The sequence below is a fragment of the Pan paniscus genome, chromosome X (assembly GCF_029289425.2).
Source record: "Pan paniscus chromosome X, NHGRI_mPanPan1-v2.0_pri, whole genome shotgun sequence".
Lineage (NCBI taxonomy): Eukaryota > Metazoa > Chordata > Mammalia > Primates > Hominidae > Pan > Pan paniscus.
In genome coordinates, this window is record NC_073272.2 from 114,158,845 (window position 1) to 114,179,443 (window position 20,599).

The 20,599-nt window shown below is 35.8% G+C and overlaps 1 protein-coding gene across 3 annotated transcripts in view; it reads left to right on the plus strand.

Annotated features, from left to right (window-relative positions):
- Positions 1 to 20,599, plus strand: part of HTR2C (5-hydroxytryptamine receptor 2C) — a 325,553-nt gene that overhangs the window by 132,251 nt on the left and 172,703 nt on the right. For 2 of the 3 annotated variants that reach the window (XM_008971127.4, XM_024927387.3), the window contains exons 3-4: positions 10,365 to 10,478; positions 14,797 to 15,110. In XM_008971127.4, the coding sequence (XP_008969375.2) occupies positions 10,444 to 10,478; positions 14,797 to 15,110 (349 nt within the window). In that variant the 5' untranslated portion in view covers positions 10,365 to 10,443. The remainder of the gene's footprint in view (positions 1 to 10,364; positions 10,479 to 14,796; positions 15,111 to 20,599) is intronic. The other variant, XM_063601821.1, reaches the window with a different exon arrangement.

Here is a 20,599-nt window from a genome sequence, read left to right on the forward strand (position 1 = left end):
GCCATCACACGTGGTCTATTCTACAATTTAAAAAAATTTAGTGTGAAATTTAGTCTTTCAGTTTGACAGAAAATATGCTGCATTATTATAATGTGCTAACGGAATTTCCAGAAATCTAGTGTAAACTATACCTTTTCATGGGTGAATCTAGACTCTCCAATTTTTGTTAAAACATGAGTAGAAATGCTGGCATTTTTTTTAAGACTCATCAATATTATCTTCAGCCAGGTCTGGGAAAAAAAGAATAAAAAGTAGTGTGAGAGCAGAAAACGTGATTGAAACACGACCAATCTTTCTTCAGTGCCAAAGGGTGGAAAAGGTAATGGTAAAAATGAATTATAAAATGGTTAGCTTTAGAGGATGCAAGGCAAGCGTTTTCAATAAAGTTGCAAGGTTCTATCCTCTCCAAGCACAATTTGGGCAAAACCACAGCTCTTCCTTTATTCTTAGATAGTATCTTTTGACTTCAAACCTTAAATCTCCTACCTTCCCATCAATCAGCCAATTACTTTGTACCCAGGACTTGGCCAAGGATTGTGGATGTTACATGGAAAGTACATCTATATGGCTCTTCTGCTCAAAAATTTGCCTTTAGTATTAATACAACACCTTTAAAAAGCCTTGTTCGTGCCAGCCTTTGTGCCCCACAGTTTTTTGTTTTCTTTGATTTTGTTAATATTTTTTGAGACAGGGTCTCACTGTGTCACCCAGACTGGAGTGCAGTGGTGCGATCACGGCTCACTGCTGCTGCCACCTGCTGGCCTCAAGCCATCCTCCCACCTCAGTCCCCAAGCCCACCCCACAGTAGCTGGGACTACAGGCCCGCACCATCACATGGGGCTGATTTTTTTTGCAGAGATGGCGTCTTGCTCTGTCCCATAGTTTTTAACTTATTTTTTAAAATTACTTTTGCTTCCAAGGTGATTATTGATGATGACTTTTAAGTATTTCTGTGAGTGATACGGATTCTGATAGTTTGCAATTTATTTCCAAATTTCCAGTGGAGATTCGATTTTGGTTCAGTTGTTTTGGAGTGTTCACACTATTTTGGATGACATATGCTGTATGACACATGGCATATAGCCATATAAGCATAGATTTCATAGGCATGAATTAAATATAATACTCAAGGTATGGATTCATACTTAATTAAATTTTCACATTAATTGAGGTTATTCTGCAATATCTTGTGTAAAATTGTACTATTGAAAATTATGTGAAAACTAATGTTTCTCCCCCATTTGTCTTAGCAACTGTAGTTACTGTTATTGATGTCTGAAGATTTTACAGTGCTTTAGAGAAGGCATGAAAAGGTCTGTGATTTACACTGTAGAAAGGATTGAGAGATTGGTCTGAGTGTGTATTTAGTGACTAGTGATCCTGATCTTATTTCTATGATTTAATCTGTGATTTTCTCTTCATACTTGAGACAGCTAATTGGTTTTAAGTTAATCAATCTTTTTCTGGACACGAAATTATAAATATGTATGACTACACAAAGTAACACATAAACACACAAATATTATATAAGTTGGTTGTAATTATAAATTATATTAATAATATAATTGTAATTATAATTATATTAATAATATAATTATAAATTATAACACTTACTAAATTATCAAACCTAGTTTCAAGGCAAATATTATAAAATCTCATTAAAAATTAGTCAATTATTCCGTCAATTATCTCACAAGTGATTTTTTAAAAATTTTACAAAACACAATCCTTCACAAATTTGAAAACTTGAATTTATAAGCATTCTTTTGTGTTCACGCAACTTTAAAAGTTCCATTAAACAGATCAGAAAGTTCCATATATGCAGATCAGAAAGTTTCATTAGAGTTGTTTCGCTATGTTTTTCAGTTTCTGTTATTGATTGATCTTATCCAAGACAAGAAGTTTTGCATCACCTTCCCTTTTAGTAGAATTACTCACAGAACATTTCTTATTGCAAAATATCATCATCACAGTGGCCTGGCCATTTGGGGAAACATGTAAGATAACATAATTTACTTTACATAATTCATATAATTTATTTCCATCATACCATGTTCCTAAACTCTTACCACCAGTTCACAGGTATTTTCTATCATGTCTACTCAGTGTTCATGCAAATTTTAACAGCATGAGGGGACATGATTTTGCCTACAAGTCATTTTTGTTAATAAATTGGAAATCTATATACATAATATTTTTTGTGATTATTACTCATTCTTCTCAATAAAATTGGAACTTAGAAAAATAAATATTTGATGTTTAATCTTTCTGCTTATATTTCTCAGGAATATACACGTAAAAAAGCATAACGAAGCTGGCTAATTTTTAAAGGAATATAATATTTTGAGTAACAGTAATGGAATTCATCCATAGCTAAAAATGTGGCTAATAAAGTGCTTCATGAGATGATTATTGTATCAGCTTGTTTTGTTATACTCTATTGGAGCACAGCATATTTCACTCTATCTTTGAACCTTTAAAAATTATACTAATATTTGGATACATAAAAATAAATATTGAAAATCATTTTAATGCTTTTAGCATAAGGAAAAAGGAAAAAGTTTGATACTTATTGAGGGCTAAGAAGCAGGATGGGACCTTTTGGTTTCCCTTACCATTTTTTCTGTCACTTATTTTCAGACCTCCCAGAGAAAGAGATGTCTGTGTTGTCTGGTAAAATTTATGGGACAGTATTGGCCTGACTAATGGTCAGGGTGATATAGCTCTCTCTCTCTCACACAGAATATTTTGAGTTCCTAGATATTGGAAGGCCACATTTTATGTATTACTGTAGTAAGGGGATGATTTGGAGATTGATTTTTGTGTAGGTAGCACTGATAGAACTGATAAATGAGAGCTAAGGGATGAAGAAGGGAGAAAATATTAACTATGTATCTTGAGTGACAAGGATAGTGCTATTAAATGAGATAGAAAACATAGGGAGATGTAATTTCTTCTGGTTAAATTTTACTTCCAAATTTCTAGAAGGAGCTAGAAGCACACTAAAGAAAGCTCATCAAGACAGATTTTCATGATCATATTTCTTTTAAATATTTGTAAACTAGACAAAACAGATGATCTTTCAGTGTTACTCCATGTTCTCAAGCTATTCAATTATCTGTCTTTCTCACCCTCTGTCTCTCACATTCACACACATACCCCTAAATTATTCTCATTGATAGCCCAGTGCATGTGAATTTAACAGTGTCATGATCTTGACTCTTAAATAGCTTTGTAATATCAGAAAAGAATACACTTAGATGTTTGGTGTGGGTAGAGAGTATAATCAAAATCCTAAATAGAAAATGCAGGAAAGAGGTTCTTAGTAAATTTCCATCCAGTTTACTTTTGGCCAACACTTTAACATATCAAATATAGTTAGTGCTAAATGGTGAATAATCCACTGTGTAAATATTTGTTTGGGTTTGATGCAGCAAATAACTCTTCAAAAAATAACCTACAGAAATAAAAGTTATTCACTCTGAAATTCTTTGAAAATTTGTTTGATTTCTATGTTTTCTGCCTAGTACTTTAGAAGATGTATTGTTACTTCTTAATCCACAGAAGAAACTAAAGATTTTTGTTTCAATCATCCAGTGCAACTAACCTTTAGTTTGTAATTTTCAGTATTATACCATATGCTCTTTCTGTAATATATCATCTATTGGCTACTAACTGATCAGTACTAGAGTGGTTGCTATATTTAATATAGTAAATTTAATCAATTCATTTATTTAGTATAAACCTGTTGCTGCCCTCTGGAGAATGTTGTTGGTTAATGCAAAAGTATAAAGAGAACTATGTAATTGCAGGTTTCTTCACTTTGAAGCAATCAAAACTAGAAATGTATAAAATGTGTTCAGTTTATAGAATGCCTAAAATTTGCTTTGATTTTCCATGTTGCTATAAGATGAAACCTTTTTATTTTAGATATGCTATTAAATTATTAGACCACATATTTTCTCCCAATGGTTTGCAAACTAAGAAGAATATATTCTTTTTATTTATTTATTATCATTATTATTATTATTATACTTTAAGTTTTAGGGTACATGTGCACAATGTGCAGGTTAGTTACATATGTATACATGTGCCATGCTGGTGCGCTGCACCCACTAACTCGTCATCTAGCATTAGGTATATCTCCCAATGCTATCCGTCCCCCCTCCCCCCACCCCACAACAGTCCCCAGAGTGTGATGTTCCCCTTCCTGTGTCCATGTGTGTTCTCATTGTTCAATTCCCACCTATGAGTGAGAATATGCAGTGTTTGGTTTTTTGTTCTTGCGATAGTTTACTGAGAATGATGATTTCCAATTTCATCCATGTCCCTACAAAGGACATGAACTCATCATTTTTTATGGCTGCATAGTATTCCATGGTGTATATGTGCCACATGTTCTTAATCCAGTCTATCATTGTTGGACATTTGGGTTGGTTCCAAGTCTTTGCCATTGTGAATAATGCTGCAATAAACATACGTGTGCATGTGTCTTTATAGCAGCATGATTTATAGTCCTTTGGGTATATACCCAGTAATGGGATGGCTGGGTCAAATCGTATTTCTAGTTCTAGATCCCTGAGGAATCGCCACACTGACTTCCACAATGGTTGAACTAGTTTACAGTCCCACCAACAGTGTAAAAGTGTTCCTATTTCTCCACATCCTCTCCAGCACCTGTGGTTTCCTGACTTTTTAATGATTGCCATTCTAACCGGTGTGAGATGGTATCTCATTGTGGTTTTGATTTGCATTTCTCTGATGGCCAGTGATGGTGAGCATTTTTTCATGTGTTTTTTGGCTGCATAAATGTCTTCTTTTGAGAAGTGTCTGTTCATGTCCTTTGCCCACTTTTTGATGGGGTTGTTTGTTTTTTTCTTGTAAATTTGATTGAGTTCATTGTAGATTCTGGATAGTAGCCCTTTGTCAGATGAGTAGGTTGTGAAAATTTTCTCCCATTCTGTAGGTTGCCTGTTCACTCTGATGGTAGTTTCTTTTGCTGTGCAGAAGCTCTTTAGTTTAATTAGATCCCATTTGTCAATTTTGTCTTTTGTTGCCATTGCTTTTGGTGTTTTAGACATGAAGTCCTTGCCCATGCCTATGTCCTGAATGGTAATGCCTAGGTTTTCTTCTAGGGTTTTTATGGTTTTAGGTCTAACGTTTAAGTCTTTAATCCATCTTGAATTGATTTTTGTATAAGGTGTAAGGAAGGGATCCAGTTTCAGCTTTTTACATATGGCTAGCCAGTTTTCCCAGCACCATTTATTAAATAGGAAATCCTTTCCCCATTGCTTGTTTTTGTCAGGTTTGTCACAGATCAGATAGTTGTAGATATGCGGAGTTATTTCTGAGGGCTCTGTTCTGTTCCATGGATCTATATCTCTATTTTGGTACCAATACCATGCTGTTTTGGTTACTGTAGCCTTGTAGTATAGTTTGAAGTCAGGTAGCATGATGCCTCCAGCTTTGTTCTTTTGGCTTAGGATTGACTTGGCAATGCGGGCTCTTTTTTGGTTCCATATGAACTTTAAAGTATTTTTTTCCAATATTGTGAAGAAAGTCATTGGTAGCTTGATGGGGATGGCATTGAATCTGTAAATTACCTTGGGCAGTATGACCATTTTCACGTTATTGATTCTTCCTACCCATGAGCATGGAATGTTCTTCCATTTGTTTGTATCCTCTTTTATTTCCTTTAGCAGTGGTTTGTAGTTCTCCTTGAAGAGGTCCTTCACATCCCTTGTAAGTTGGATTCCTAGGTATTTTATTCTCTTTGAAGCAATTGTGAATGGGAGTTCACTCATGATTTGGCTCTCTGTTTGTCTGTTGTTGGTGTATAAGAATGCTTGTTATTTTTGTACATTGATTTTGTATCCTGAGACTTTGCTGAAGTTGCTTATCAGCCTGAGGAGATTTTGGGCTGAGACAATGGGATTTTCTAGATATACAGTCATGTCATCTGCAAACAGGGACAATTTGACTTCCTCTTTTCCTAATTGAATACCCTTTATTTCCTTCTCCTGCCTGATCGCCCTGGCCAGCACTTCCAACACTATGTTGAATAGGAGTGGTGAGAGAGGGCATCCCTGTCTTGTGCCAGTTTTCAAAGGGAATGCTTCCAGTTTTTGCCCATTCAGTATGATATTGGCTGTGGGTTTGTCATAGATAGCTCTTATTATGTTGAGATAGGTCCCATCAATACCTAATTTATTGCGAGTTTTTAGCATGAAGGGTTGTTGAATTTTGTCAAAGGCCTTTTCTGCATCTATTGAGATAATCATGTGGTTTTTGTTTTTGGTTCTGTTTATATGCTGGATTACATTTATTGATTTGCGTATATTGAACCAGCTTTGCATCCCAGGGATGAAGCCCACTTGATCATGGTGGATAAGCTTTTTGATGTGCTGCTGGATTCGGTTTGCCAGTATTTTATTGAGGATTTTTGCATCAATGTTCATCAAGGATATTGGTCTAAAATTCTCTTTTTTGGTTGTGTCTCTGCCCAGCTTTGGTATCAGGATGATGCTGGCCTCATAAAATGACTTAGGGAGGATTCCCTCTTTTTCTATTGATTGGAATAGTTTCAGAAGGAATGGTACCAGTTCCTCCTTGTACCTCTGGTAGAATTCGGCTGTGAATCCATCTGGTCCTGGACTCTTTTTGGTTGGTAAGCTGTTGATTATTGCCACAATTTCAGCTCCTGTTATTGGTCTATTGAGAGATTCAACTTCTTCCTGGTTTAGTCTTGGGAGAGTGTGTGTGTCGAGGAATTTATCCATTTCTTCTAGATTTTCTAGTTTATTTGCGTAGAGGTATGTGTAATATTCTCTGATGGTAGTTTGTATTTCTGTGGGATTGGTGGTGATATCCCCTTTATCATTTTTTATTGCATCTATTTGATTCTTCTCTCTTTTCTTCTTTATTAGTCTTGCTAGTGGTCTATCAATTTTGTTGATCCTTTCAAAAAACCAGCTCCTGGATTCATTAATTTTTTGAAGGGTTTTTTGTGTCTCTATTTCCTTCAGTTCTGCTCTGATTTAAGTTATTTCTTGCCTTCTGCTAGCTTTTGAATGTGTTTGCTCTTGCTTTTCTAGTTCTTTTAATTGTGATGTTAGTGTGTCAATTTTGGATCTTTCCTACTTTCTCTTGTGGGCACTTAGTGCTATAAATTTCCCTCTACACACTGCTTTGAATGCATCCCAGAGATTCTGGTATGTTGTGTCTTTGCTCTCATTGGTTTCAAAGAACATCTTTATTTCTGCCTTCATTTCCTTATGTACCCAGTAGTCTTTCAGGAGCAGGTTGTTCAGTTTCCATGTAGTTGAGCGGTTTTGAGTGAGATTCTTAATCCTGAGTTCTAGTTTGATTGCACTGTGGTCTGAGAGATAGTTTGTTATAATTTCTGTTCTTTTACATTTGCTGAGGAGAGCTTTACTTCCACGTATGTGGTCAATTTTATAATAGGTGTGGTGTGGTGCTGAAAAAAATGTATATTCTCTTGATTTGGGGTGGAGGGCTCTGTAGATGTCTATTAGGTCCACTTGCTGCAGAGCTGAGTTCAATTCCTGGGTATCCTTGTTGACTTTCTGTCTCATTGATCTGTCTAATGTTGACAGTGGGGTGTTAAAGTCTCCCATTATTATTGTGTGGGAGTCTAAGTCTCTTTGTAAGTCACTCAGGACTTGCTTTATGAATCTGGGTGCTCCTGTATTGGGTGCATATATATTTAGGATAGTTAGCTCTTCTTGTTGAGTTGATCCCTTTACCATTATGTAATGGCCTTCTTTGTCTCTTTTGATCTTTGTTGGTTTAAAGTCTGTTTTATCCGAGACTAGGATTGCAACCCCTGCCTTTTTTTCTTTTCCATTTGCTTGGTAGATCTTCCTCTATCCTTTTATTTTGAGCCTATGTGTGTCTCTGCACGTGAGATGGGTTTCCTGAATACAACACACTGATGGGTCTTGACTCTTTATCCAATTTGCCAGTCTGTGTCTTTTAATTGGAGCATTTCGTCCATTTACATTTAAAGTTAATATTGTTATGTGTGAATTTGATCCTGTCATTATGATGTTAGCTGGTTATTTTGCTCGATAGTTGATGCAGTTTCTTCCTAGTCTCGATGGTCTTTACAATTTGGCATGATTTTGCAACGGCTGGTACCGGTTGTTCCTTTCCATGTTTAGCCCTTCCTTCAGGAGCTCTTTTAGGGCAGGCCTGGTGGTGACAAAGTCTCTCAGCATTTGCTTGCCTATAAAGTATTTTATTTGTCCTTCACTTATGAAACTTAGTTTGGCTGGATATGAAATTCTGGGTTGAAAATTCTTTTCTTTAAGAATGTTGAATATTGGTCCCCATTCTCTTCTGGCTTGTAGAGTTTCTGCCGAGAGATCTGCTGTTAGTCTAATGGGCTTCCCTTTGAGGATAACCCGACCTTTCTCTCTGGCTGCCGTTAACATTTTTTCCTTCATTTCAACTTTGGTGAATCTGACAAGTGTGTGTCTTAGAGTTGCTCTTCTCAAGGAGTATCTTTGTGGCGTTCTCTGTATTTCCTGAATCTGAATGTTGGCCTGCCTTGCTAGATTGGGGAAGTTCTCCTGGATAATATCCTGCAGAGTGTTTTCCAACTTGGTTCCATTCTCCCTGTCACTTTCAGGTACACCAATCAGAGGTAGATTTGGTCTTTTCACATAGTCCCATATTTCTTGGAGGCTTTGTTGGTTTCTTTTTATTCTTTTTTCTCTGAACTTCCCTTCTCGCTTCATTTCATTCATTTCATCTTCCATCACTGATACCCTTTCTTCCAGTTGATCACATCAGCTCCTGAGGCTTCTGCATTCTTCATGTAGTTCTTGAGCCTTGGCTTTCTGCTCCATCAGCTCCTTTAAGGACTTCTCTGTATTGGTTATTCTAGTTATACATTCTTCTAAATTTTTTTCAAAGTTTTCAACTTCTTTGCCTTTGGTTTGAATTTCCTCCCATAGCTTGGAGTAATTTAATCATCTGGAGCCTTCTTCTCTCAGCTCGTCAAAGTCATTCTCCGTCCAGCTTTGTTCCGTTGCTGGTGAGGAACTGCGTTCCTTTGGAGGAGGAGAGGCGCTCTGCTTTTTAGAGTTTCCAGTTTTTCTGCTCTGTTTTTTCACATCTTTGTGGTTTTATCTACTTTTGATCTTTGATGATGGTGATGTACAGATGGGTTTTTGGTGTGGATGTCCTTTCTGTTTGTTAGTTTTCCTTCTAACAGACAGGTCCCTCAGCTGCAGGTCTGTTGGAGTACCCGGCCGTGTGAGGTGTCAGTCTGCCCCTGCTAGGGGGTGCCTCCCAGTTAGGCTGCTCAGGGGTCAGGGGTCAGGAACCCACCTTAGGAGGCAGTCTGCCCGTTCTCAGATCTCCAGCTGCATGCTGGGAGAAACACTGCTATCTTCAAAGCTGTCAGACAGGGACATTTAAGTCTGCAGAGGTTACTGCTGTCTTTTTGTTTGTCTGTGCCCTGCCCCCAGGGGTGGAGCCTACAGAGGCAGGCAGGCCTCCTTGAGCTGTGGTGGGCTCCACCCAGTTCGAGCTTCCGGGCTGCTTTGTTTACCTAAGCAAGCCTGGGCAATGGCGGGCGCCCCTCCCCCAGCCTCGCTGCCACCTTGCAGTTTGATCTCAGACTACTGTGCTAGCAATCAGTGAGACTCTGTGGGCGTAGGACCCTCGGAGCCAGGTGCAGGATATAATCTCCTGGTGCGCCGTTTTTTAAGCCTTTCGGAAAAGCGCAGTATTGGGGTGGGAGTGACCTGATTTTCCAGGTGCCGTCTGTCACCCCTTTCTTTGACTAGGAAAGGGAACTCCCTGACCCCTTGCACTTCCCGAGTGAGGCAATGCCTCGCCCTGCTTCGGCTCGCGCACAGTGCGCGCACCCACTGACCTGCGCCCACGGTCTGGCACTCCCTCGTGAGATGAACCTGGTATCTCAGATGGAAATGCAGAAATCACCCGTCTTCTGCGTCGCTCACGCTGGGAGCTGTAGACCGGAGCTGTTCCTCTTCGGCCATCTTGAGAAGTTTTTGAAGAATATATTCTTAATTTCTTTTTCAAAACATTGATTTGAAGCCATGTCTGCTCCAAGAGGGGGAAATTTGGTATAAACCATGTATAAATAAAACATATACAGAAAATTTTTAAAAACTGCGATGATAAATAATTGAAAAATCTGCTCTCTTTGCCATATTTTATCACTTACGCAGTATAACATGCTTACCTGTTTGCTGAATTAATAACTGTTTCTTATCACCATTAAGTGCATTTAAGTTTATTTAATTGGTTACTATGCAAGTTATTTGGATGTTTAACTAATTTTCTCTTTCTTCTTTTTCTCTCCCCAGAAAGGATGATATGATGAACCTAACCTGTTAATTTCATCTTCTCAATTTTAAACTTTGGTTGCTTAAGACTGAAGCAACCATGGTGAACCTGAGGAATGCGGTGCATTCATTCCTGTAAGGATGTTACTACTTATTATTTTAGTAAAAAGATAACTTTGCTTGGTAGCTTGCTCAACATGTTAAAAAATGCTTCTATATGATCAGCTATATTTGCCTAAATCTGCATAAATGGCTTGCTTCCCAAAAGACTAATATTATGGGTGTTTCCTATTCAAAAATAATTAATGGAAAAAAAAATTTGGACTCTAATTAAGCACTCGAGCTCATGTACTTAAACAAGTAATATGGTGATAATGCCCTAAATTCAAATAATCTCAATGTTCATGGCTACTTTTTCCATGGGTAAAACTTAGAAAGGAAAAATTTCTGTCCTTTTCCTTCTTGCATGAACTGAACAGTTAAGAGAATGAAATGCCTCTGGTTTTGTGAAGAATAGTTGAGGTAGGAAAAGAAAAGGTTGGAAGTTAGGGGATAGGGCTTGGCGATGTAGCTGGATGGGAAAAACCAATGTCATCCTCAGAAGTATTGATGCAGTGACCCAGTTGCAGCCAATAATATACAACATAAAGGGTGTAGGTAAAGATACAGGAGATTCAAATAATAAGCATTTCTAAATTTGATCTAATCCAGGTATACCTTCTTTTTACATAGAAAAATGTTGGTTTCTTCCAAACCTGCTTTTTGAGGAATGAAGCATAGAAAAAAATGATCCAAAGCAATGTAAACTCTGATTGGTATAGTTGAGAAACCCCAAATCTCCTTGCTCCTAGGTAGTCTCCTTTATGATTCTTGTAAAAGAGCTCACCCAGGAAAAAGTTTACAGTGTGGTGGAGATATAAAGTTCAGCAACATTGGATCCTCTGCAGTGTGCATCACTGTGGCCCATCTTGAGTGTCATTGTTGTGATGATAGTTTCAAGTATGGAAGAGTCCAAGAGAACTAGAGCAGAGAACTGGGAAAGAAAAGAGTGAAGGACAGTGATAAAGAAGGGAAAAGAAGAGTTGGGTATGGGAAAATGAAAGGACAAGTATTCCTGCTCCATGAGCCTGTGCCAACTTAGTATATAGCCATTGGCCCATATACCAAAGTGTAGGACTGCCATAAAGGGCACCAAATTATTCTGCTATGAAATTAATTAAAGAATTCATATACAATTGTTTTAAATTCTATTGAGAGAAACAAGGAAGAATTCCTGTCTTCTAACAATGTCCTAGGTCATAGAAAAACTCAGTAGATTTTAAATGTATTCAACTTTTTAAATTAAATTATCATTTTGTTTATATACTAAGAATGTAAAGTTATGTTTTCATTAAAACTTTAGTAGCAATGAGTAAATTATATGCATTTCAGAGAGAAATTATGACTTTTGTGTACATATTTTATGAGATTCCTATGAGCTTAAAAACAATTAGGATAAACTTTAAGAGCAAGACCTAAATTACTCCTCTTTTGTAAAAGGACTTTATAATTTCACTGAGCATGTTAAGTATTACAAATTAGATTTAATTATAATACAGCCAATTCTTCATTACAAAACTGAAGAATAAAGGATTAAACTTTAATAAAAATCATAAAATCTTGTCTATAAGTAGTGCTCAATAAAAATTTATTAAACTGAATTTAATTGAAACCAGGAAAGTGAAGTAAATACTTTATCAAGATTTATCCTAACACCATTACCTTATTTTGTAATTCACAACAGATATGTTTACATCTGACAAGACTCCTTCCTTCAATAATTCAGTATTTGTCTCACAGATTCTTTTATTAAAAAAAAAATTTCTGACCAGTAGGGATAGGCTAGATAACTACTTGAAACAGTCCAAACTCAAAGATACTCAAATTATAAAATTCATAATTTGACATAATTTTCTTCGTATATGTTTTTGTTATGTATAATTTGTCCTGTACTCCTCTACCATTTTTAGAGACGTGTGAAGGAATTTCGATGTTTTCACAATTTACTTAGAACATTTGAGGCAGACTGCATATTCCCCTAGGACCTTATTCTATAGGTTTAAGGGTAAATGTATTTGTCATTCTGCAATCAACAACTGAAGACGCAGTTTAGTATTTGAGATAAATTCTTGTGGGACTACTTGAGATGATCATCAGCTAATTTAAAACAACATTGTTTTTTAAAATGCCAGCAGGACAAGTTTTTTATCAGCTAGGCCAGAAAGGACTCTGTAAAATGTACTGGATTTAAGATTACTTTTTTGAGTCCAGTTCTTCACACATAGACATTGTCTCAAAATAAAATCGAGACTTAAATTATCCTGGCAAATTTTGAAATACATGAGTTGGGATATAGCAAACATAAAATACTTTTGTTTAACTACAAAGCAGACAGAAGGTACCTCCAGCATTTACTGAGGGCCTCTTATGACACAGGTATTAAAGTTTGACATATATCATTTAATTTTCACAACAACCATATGATGGAGATTGTTCTTGTACAGATGAAGTTGATGTTCTGATAGGTTAAGTGACTGGTGAAAAATTACTGAAGTCAGATAGCCAGGACATTGGCCACATGCCACATTCAATAAATACAGTGACAGGGTAATCAAAGCTGAGAGCGAATAACTTGCTTCTGTTTATTTGGTCCTTTATTTCACTAATTTTCACTCATATTAATCACAGATTAATTATGATATAGATTTTGGAATCCTGTATTATTTTCGCCTATTTTTTATGTTTTGGGAAAATAATACACTTGGAAGAATTTACTGATTACTTCTCATCATTTGATAAGAATTACGATTTCTCTGATAATGGTAGTCAGCAATGAGTCCATTAAATCACACATATATTATCCCTGCCTGGAGATACTATCTTCAGTTCAAAGAACAAGTGACTGGGATAATGACATAAAAATACATAATATGGAGAACACATAGACTCTGAATGTTATGTCATGTGTTCCATCTCCTTAATTTCAGAAAGAATCATCCTTCAACTATCTTGCATAGAAAATTATGTAGCATATATTGTGCGACCAGAGGCAATTTTCTCCTCTATAAATAATATCAAGGTTGAACAACCACTACATATAGGAAATGTATCCTCATGTTGCTGTTTAACATTAATTAAATAACTATTACTACACGTGGAATAAACATAAATCAGTCATTCACAGGTAATATTTCTTAGTTTTAAGCAGGAAATATTGAACATGCTTGGCTGTCTTGTCTATTTTATGAAGGAAAAAATGTGTAGCTTTATTAGACATTTTAGGAGCTTACACTTTGAGAGAATACTTATGTACATAACTCGAATAAATCTCATGTCGCCACAGGGGGATATTAATTTAGAATGTGCAAATGACAACCACATCCATCTCTGGCAATAGCCTGCCACCTGGCCTGAAATTCCTACTGGTAGAATCTACCAAAGGACCATCATGAGAAATGTACATTTCTAATGTACTTAAATGACTTAAGAGATTTAGTTCCAGTGCATGAAAAGTAACAAATCCGTAGGCATTAATCATCACCACAAATCATTATCTAGCCTAGAACAAGGCCCACAAAATATAAGACAAGACAGAAATGTGGAGAGTGGCAGGTAGAAGGAAAGTTTATAGCACAAAACGTTAAGAAACAATTGAACCAGCATAATGGCACTTTGCAAATGTGAGAAGGTAGAAAAACTTCTGAAAAGAAATGAAAGGGTATTCTTGTCAAAACCCACTGTACCTCTTCCAGACGCTTGCTGGAATTTGGTCTGATGGCAACTTAATTCCTTCTTAGCCTTGGATCAATAGAATGCAACTTCCAGTTTCCTTGTTAGGGTCATGGATGCTTTAAGAAAATCCCCCTTCATTCTGTTATCAGCTGTCTCAGAACATATCTAAAGGAATCAGTATTTTAAAAATATAAAGAATAGACTATTAACAGCAAATCAAGCAGTATTGTGGTTTCAGATCGCAGTAAAAGTTTAAAACATAGACTTTGAAATCAGTGGGACCTGAGTATGGACCCTGGCCCCGCCACTTACGGGCTGTTTAGGCTTGAAAAAGTTACTTACCCTTTCTGAACTTTACTCAGTCTTCTCATCTACATGATGGATATAAATTAGAACTGACATCATGAGGTTGTTTAATAAGATCAAATGAGATTATACATATATGTTTCAGCAAACTAAGTGCCTAACTCATAATAATCACTCAATAAAAGTTGGTGATTTTTGGAGAGAAAGAAGAAATACTGAGATTAATTAAGAGAGTAGAAATAATGATGATGACAATGATGCTGATGATGATAATGATGACAATGATCCATGAGGAAGCAGTTGTTTTGCATGAGCAACATATTGTGTATAAGTAATATAATATGTACCTGATTGTTTTTTTTTTCTTAATTTTCAGTGTGCACCTAATTGGCCTATTGGTTTGGCAATGTGATATTTCTGTGAGCCCAGTAGCAGCTATAGTAACTGACATTTTCAATACCTCCGATGGTGGACGCTTCAAATTCCCAGATGGGGTACAAAACTGGCCAGCACTTTCAATCGTCGTCATAATAATCATGACAATAGGTGGCAACATCCTTGTGATCATGGCAGTAAGCATGGAAAAGAAACTGCACAATGCCACCAATTACTTCTTAATGTCCCTAGCCATTGCTGATATGCTAGTGGGACTACTTGTCATGCCCCTGTCTCTCCTGGCAATCCTTTATGGTAAGTACAATTTTATTCACTTTTCAATCTTGTATAATGTCATAAATTTGTGTCATAGTAAACACTCATAAAGTTAATTATTGTACTTGTAACATTTGGAAAAAGAAAAAAGCAAATCGTGTGACAGAAGGAGTTGGATGTATGTATCATATTTATTAAACAAATCAGTAACAGTCTTCCAAAAGCAAAACATACATTTTATATATATTAAAATCATACATAGATGCTCTCTTGCTTAGTGTCTTTGTAAACAATGAATGAACAGTTAGTTGCCTTACAATGTACTGAATGAGACAGTAACAGAAACATCTTTCAACTCCTGTGTTCTGGGCAGTACACATACCTACTACCATCTCTGATACAAAGAAGGAAAAACCGGCTCATCCTCTTTAATAAATATATTTTAAGAAATCCTTTTTAAAGCTGCCAAACTAAGTGGTTGACACAAAACAGGCACTCAATAATAGCTATTCTTCTTGTTCATGGAGTCTATAATTTGTGTTATTACAAAGAGATAAGAGATAGCAAAATTAATTACTAAGTATATAAGTGTAAGTTCATATCATCACTTTAAAAATTCAGGCATTGAAAGTTTCAATATACTGATTTTAAAGAGGTTTTTAATTTTTCTTTTGATTTTCTTCCATCCCTTCATTCTGTTCATTTTAACCTAAGGTTTTGTTTCTAGCTAATATTTATGATGAACAATCAAATAGTTTATACAACTCTACAAAGTATCTTTACTAGGAAGTTGGAGAGCCCAGTTTGAATTTAATTGCTAATATGCTTATCTCACAAAGGAGTAAAATAGACTTCCAGTTGCCTGGAGTGTATAATGGAATTAGACTAGAAGAAATAATATTGAAAGTGTATCTAGTTGTCGAATCCTAAAATAAAATAAATGCATCTGGAAAATAATCTCTCATGTAATGTAAAAATTAAGTAGCCTGTTCTATACCTATGGCAACAGTAGATTATCTTAATAGGCATTTTATAAAGTGTTCTCAGAATATATGCTTTTCTTATTCTTCATCGAGTTTCAATGATGCGTTAGCCTTAAAGCACCAGTATTTTATCTGCTCAGTGGGCATTTTACCACTCTATTGCTCCAAAATTAAGAAAAGATTACTGGAATGAAGTGAAACTATGATTTAGAAGGTATACTGTGTTCTGTGGTGTCTGTTTCGCCAGCTTCTCCCTTTAAAAAAATGTGAGTGGCCAAATAATGATATTAGCATAAATCCAAGTCTCTTAACATATCTATTCCCCTGCCCAAATAAACAAAGAACAACATAAAAAACAAATAAAACTGCACAATACCACCATTAAGTATGGAGAACATTCAAATTTCAAATTACCTGTAAGTAGGAAAACAAATGGGAAATAACATTGAACTATCTATTAGACTTCTACCCCATGCTGTTGCGTAGAAGAAGAGTAGTCCAGGAAAGATAGCATGAAATAAACTAGAGGAAAGCTATTAGGAAGCCTAAGATTGATCTAAAACCACCACAGGTGGCCGGGCGCGGTTACTCACGCCTGTAATCCTAGCACTTTGGGAGGCCCAGGCTGGCGGATCACTTGAGGTCAGGAGCTTGAAACCAGCCTGGCCAACAGGGTGAAACCCAGTCTCTGCTGAAAATACAAAAAAATTAGCCAGGCGTGGTGGTGGGCGCCTGTAATCCCAACTACTTGGGAGGCTGAGGCAGGAGAATTGCTTGAACCTGGGAGGCAGAGGTTGCAGCAACTCGAGATCACAACACTGCACTCTAGCTTGGGCGACAGAGCAATACTCCATAAAAAAATTTAAAAAAAAAATCACCACAAGCAAGTAAGTCTACCCCAAGTATGAAAATACTGAAAAGTTTCTCTAGAAGGTCAGCCTTCAGATAAGGTACTGAAAAGTATGCATAAGACTCAAGAAAGCAGCCTTGGAAAATTAACTCTTTGGAGGTGGAAAAAGGCAAAAAAGGAAGCAAGAGGTGACTTGAAAAAAAAAAGCACAGTGAAAGGAAAAAGAAGCAAGAGGGGGAAATTTATCATCTTACAGTACAGAAAATGTCAAAATATTAGGACCCATCACCCCTCCCTCTACTGTCTCCCACTGTCCCCCAAAGGCCCTCCAGTAAAGAAACCATACTTTGATACACAAAGAAAAGAGGATGCTCTTGAGCTTGGAATTTTGGAAGCTACCTACAAACTGTCAGTCATGTTCATAGAAATTCTGAGATGCAACCAATCTTCATCTATACCAAGCTACTATAGAAAAAAATCAGAATATGAGAATAGAAAGAAGGCATTTGATGAACATTCCCTCCAATAAAGAATGATCAAGCAGAAGAATATGCTAGCAAAACACTTCAAAAAAAATCTGCAAACAAGCATGGTAAGGTATTAAAAAATGTACTTTGAAGTAGTAATCTAATAACTAAGAATAGAAATGGTCAAAAAAATAGGACAACATGAAGGAAAATTAACTGAATTCAGGACAAATAAAATATAAGAAAAATACATCATATCAGGAATGAACATAAAAAGCACCCAATGAAGAATTGATTCATATGAAGCTTAATAAGGACTATAGAAGAAAAACAGATTACCAAAGAGAATGAAGATGAGACGAAGAAAGAAGTAAAATACGTTAGAGTGTGGTTGAAATAGAATATCAGCAAAAATGATTAAATGTATGTATGAGAACCCTTGAAAAGGAACAAATAGGAAAACAGAATTAATATTTAAAACTATAATCCGATAATGTCTTCCAGATATGAAAGAGAGTCTGACTCTACATATTGATAGGTTCAACCCAGTGCTAGAAAATTGACCTGAAACAATGAACTCTGAGATAAATCTGAGACACTGGATTTTTCAATATAAAGAAAAAATCCTCAGGGTTTCCAAAGCAAAAGAGGGAAAAATTTACAAGAGCAAGAGCGTTAGACTGCCTTACATGTAAAAAAAAAAAAAAAAAAAAAAAAAAAAAAAAAAAAAAAAAGACAAAACAAAGCAATAGTGAAACAATACTATCAAAACACAACCATTTATAGGACATTCTTTGAAAGACAAATCTATACAGACAGAAAACAGATCAATAGTTTCAATGGCTGAAAGTGGGAAGATGACTTCAAAAAGGCATTTATTTTGTTATTATGAAACTGTTCTATATCTTGATTGTGGTGATGGTTATACAAATATATATATATAAATTTGAAGAGCTATAAATTCTAGTATACAGTTTTAAAAAGGTGAATTTTACTCTATATAATAGATGCCATAAATTTAAAAATATTTTTAAATACACAAAATGGTTTGGAAATATGATTCTATGTCTAGACAAGTTGTCCATTAAGGCTATAAAAAATTTAAGTCTTTTAAAATTCTGGGAATTATGTACCACAAGCCCTTTTAAAAAATAAAATAGTGGAGGTCAGGTGTGGTGGCTCATGCCTTTAATCTCAGCACTTTGGGAGGCCGAGGCGGGCGGATCACTTGTGGTCAAGAGTTCGAGACTAGCCTGGCCAACCGGATTTCTTTAGTAGAGACCCAGTATCTACTAAAAATACAAAAAAATTATCTGGGTATGGTGCTGCCTGCCCGTAATCTCAGTTCCTTGGGAGACTGAGGCAGGAGAATTGCTTGAACCCAGGAGGCGGAGGTTGTAGTTAGCCAAGATTGAGCCACTGCAATCCAGCTTGGGCGACAGAGGGAGATTCCATCTCAAATAAAATAAAATAGAATAAAATAAAATTGCAAAATAAAGCAAAATAAAATAGTGGATGGGATTCATCTAACAAAGGGATGACTGGGAAAGTTTCATCAAAAAGACTGATGATAAACATTTAATATATTTAACTTTAGAGCTAAAATAAAAGAAATGGTATTTTAAGAGCAGAAAAATACCATGTCATATAATATATATTATGTTTTATCTGTTCTAACAATCTGGAAACAATGCAACCAAAAATTAGGAAGAGAAAGAGGAAGGGGAAGAGGAGAGTAGAATCATTTCGTTGATTCTTCTATAAATGAATGATAAGAATTAAATTATAACCATAAAAAACTGGCAAATCAGAAAGTAATAGAATTAATAAGAAAACATGGGTCTAGGGTCATTAAGCATGTTATAAGTATAAAGTCAACCACTAGAACAAAAATACACACCTTCTTAAACACCAAAGGAAATGTAATTAGTAGAAGAGCCAAAATCAGTCAAATAGAGGAAGAAACAGAAGAAAATAAGGCTGGGTGCGGTGGCTCACGCCTGTAATCAGCACTTTGGGAGGCCTAGGTGGGCAGATCACGAGGTCAGGAGATCCAGGCCATCCTGGTTAACATGGTGAAACACCGTCTCTACTAAAAATACAAAAAAAATAGCCAGGTGTGGTGGTGGGCACCTGTGGTCCCAGCTACTCGGGAGGTTGAGGCAGGAGAACGGTGTGAACCTGGGAGGCGGAGCTTGCAGTGAGCCGAGATCGCGCCACTGCACTCCAGCCTGGGCGACAGAGCGAGACTCTATTTCAAAAAAAAAAAAAAAGAGAAAAGAAAACATAATGCACTTAACATTATATGATGATATAATATGACAGAGTTAAAATCAAACATATCAGTAAGTAATAATCATAAACTCGAATGAAGAAGCTATCACTCTATTAAACATAAAAGATTTTTAATTAGGCATATGAAGAAAGACCCAAGTATATTCCATATACAAGAGTAACCCTTACAACCCAGGGATTAGTAAGCGCTAAAAATAAAGGGGTAGGTGAAAGTATACCAAGCAAATGGTAACAATAAAGCAGAAATTGCGATCTTGATATCTGACAAAAGAAATTTGAAGTAAAAAAATGGTAAGACTAAAAAAGAAAGATACTTATTAATGATAAAAGAAAGCCACAATTAAAGACAAAGAAATGGCAGTTAAGAATATCTCTGCATCCAATAACACAGAAATGACTTTTATAAAGGAAAATCTAAAAACGGTGGAAGAATACATTTATGGGTGCATTCTAATATGGGAGATTTTAATATACTGTACTCAGTACAAGAAAGACTGGACCAAAAACAAAGAATATATATCTTATGAATGTATATTGAACTTTACACTCTTATCGTAGAAAGTATAGCTTCTTAAGTGCACATGAAGTACGCAAAATTTAATCATATATTAGGTCACAAGAAAAGGTTAAAGTAGAAATTTTATAAAAAGTTCTTTTTGATAACAATGTAATAATACTAGAAAGTACTAACAACAAAAGCTTTAATATCATCTTGGAACCATACATTTTAAACAGCTCTTGGGTGAAAAGAAGAATGCAAACAGAAATTACCAAATTTATTTTAAAATATGATAGCATAAACACTGCTTTATCAAAATCTATAGGATACACATAAAGGAGTGAACAGAGGAACATTCACAATTCCAATTACATTTATTAGTAAAAAACCAAAGTATATGAATAAATTTCCATTAAATAGTCTTGAAAAAGGAC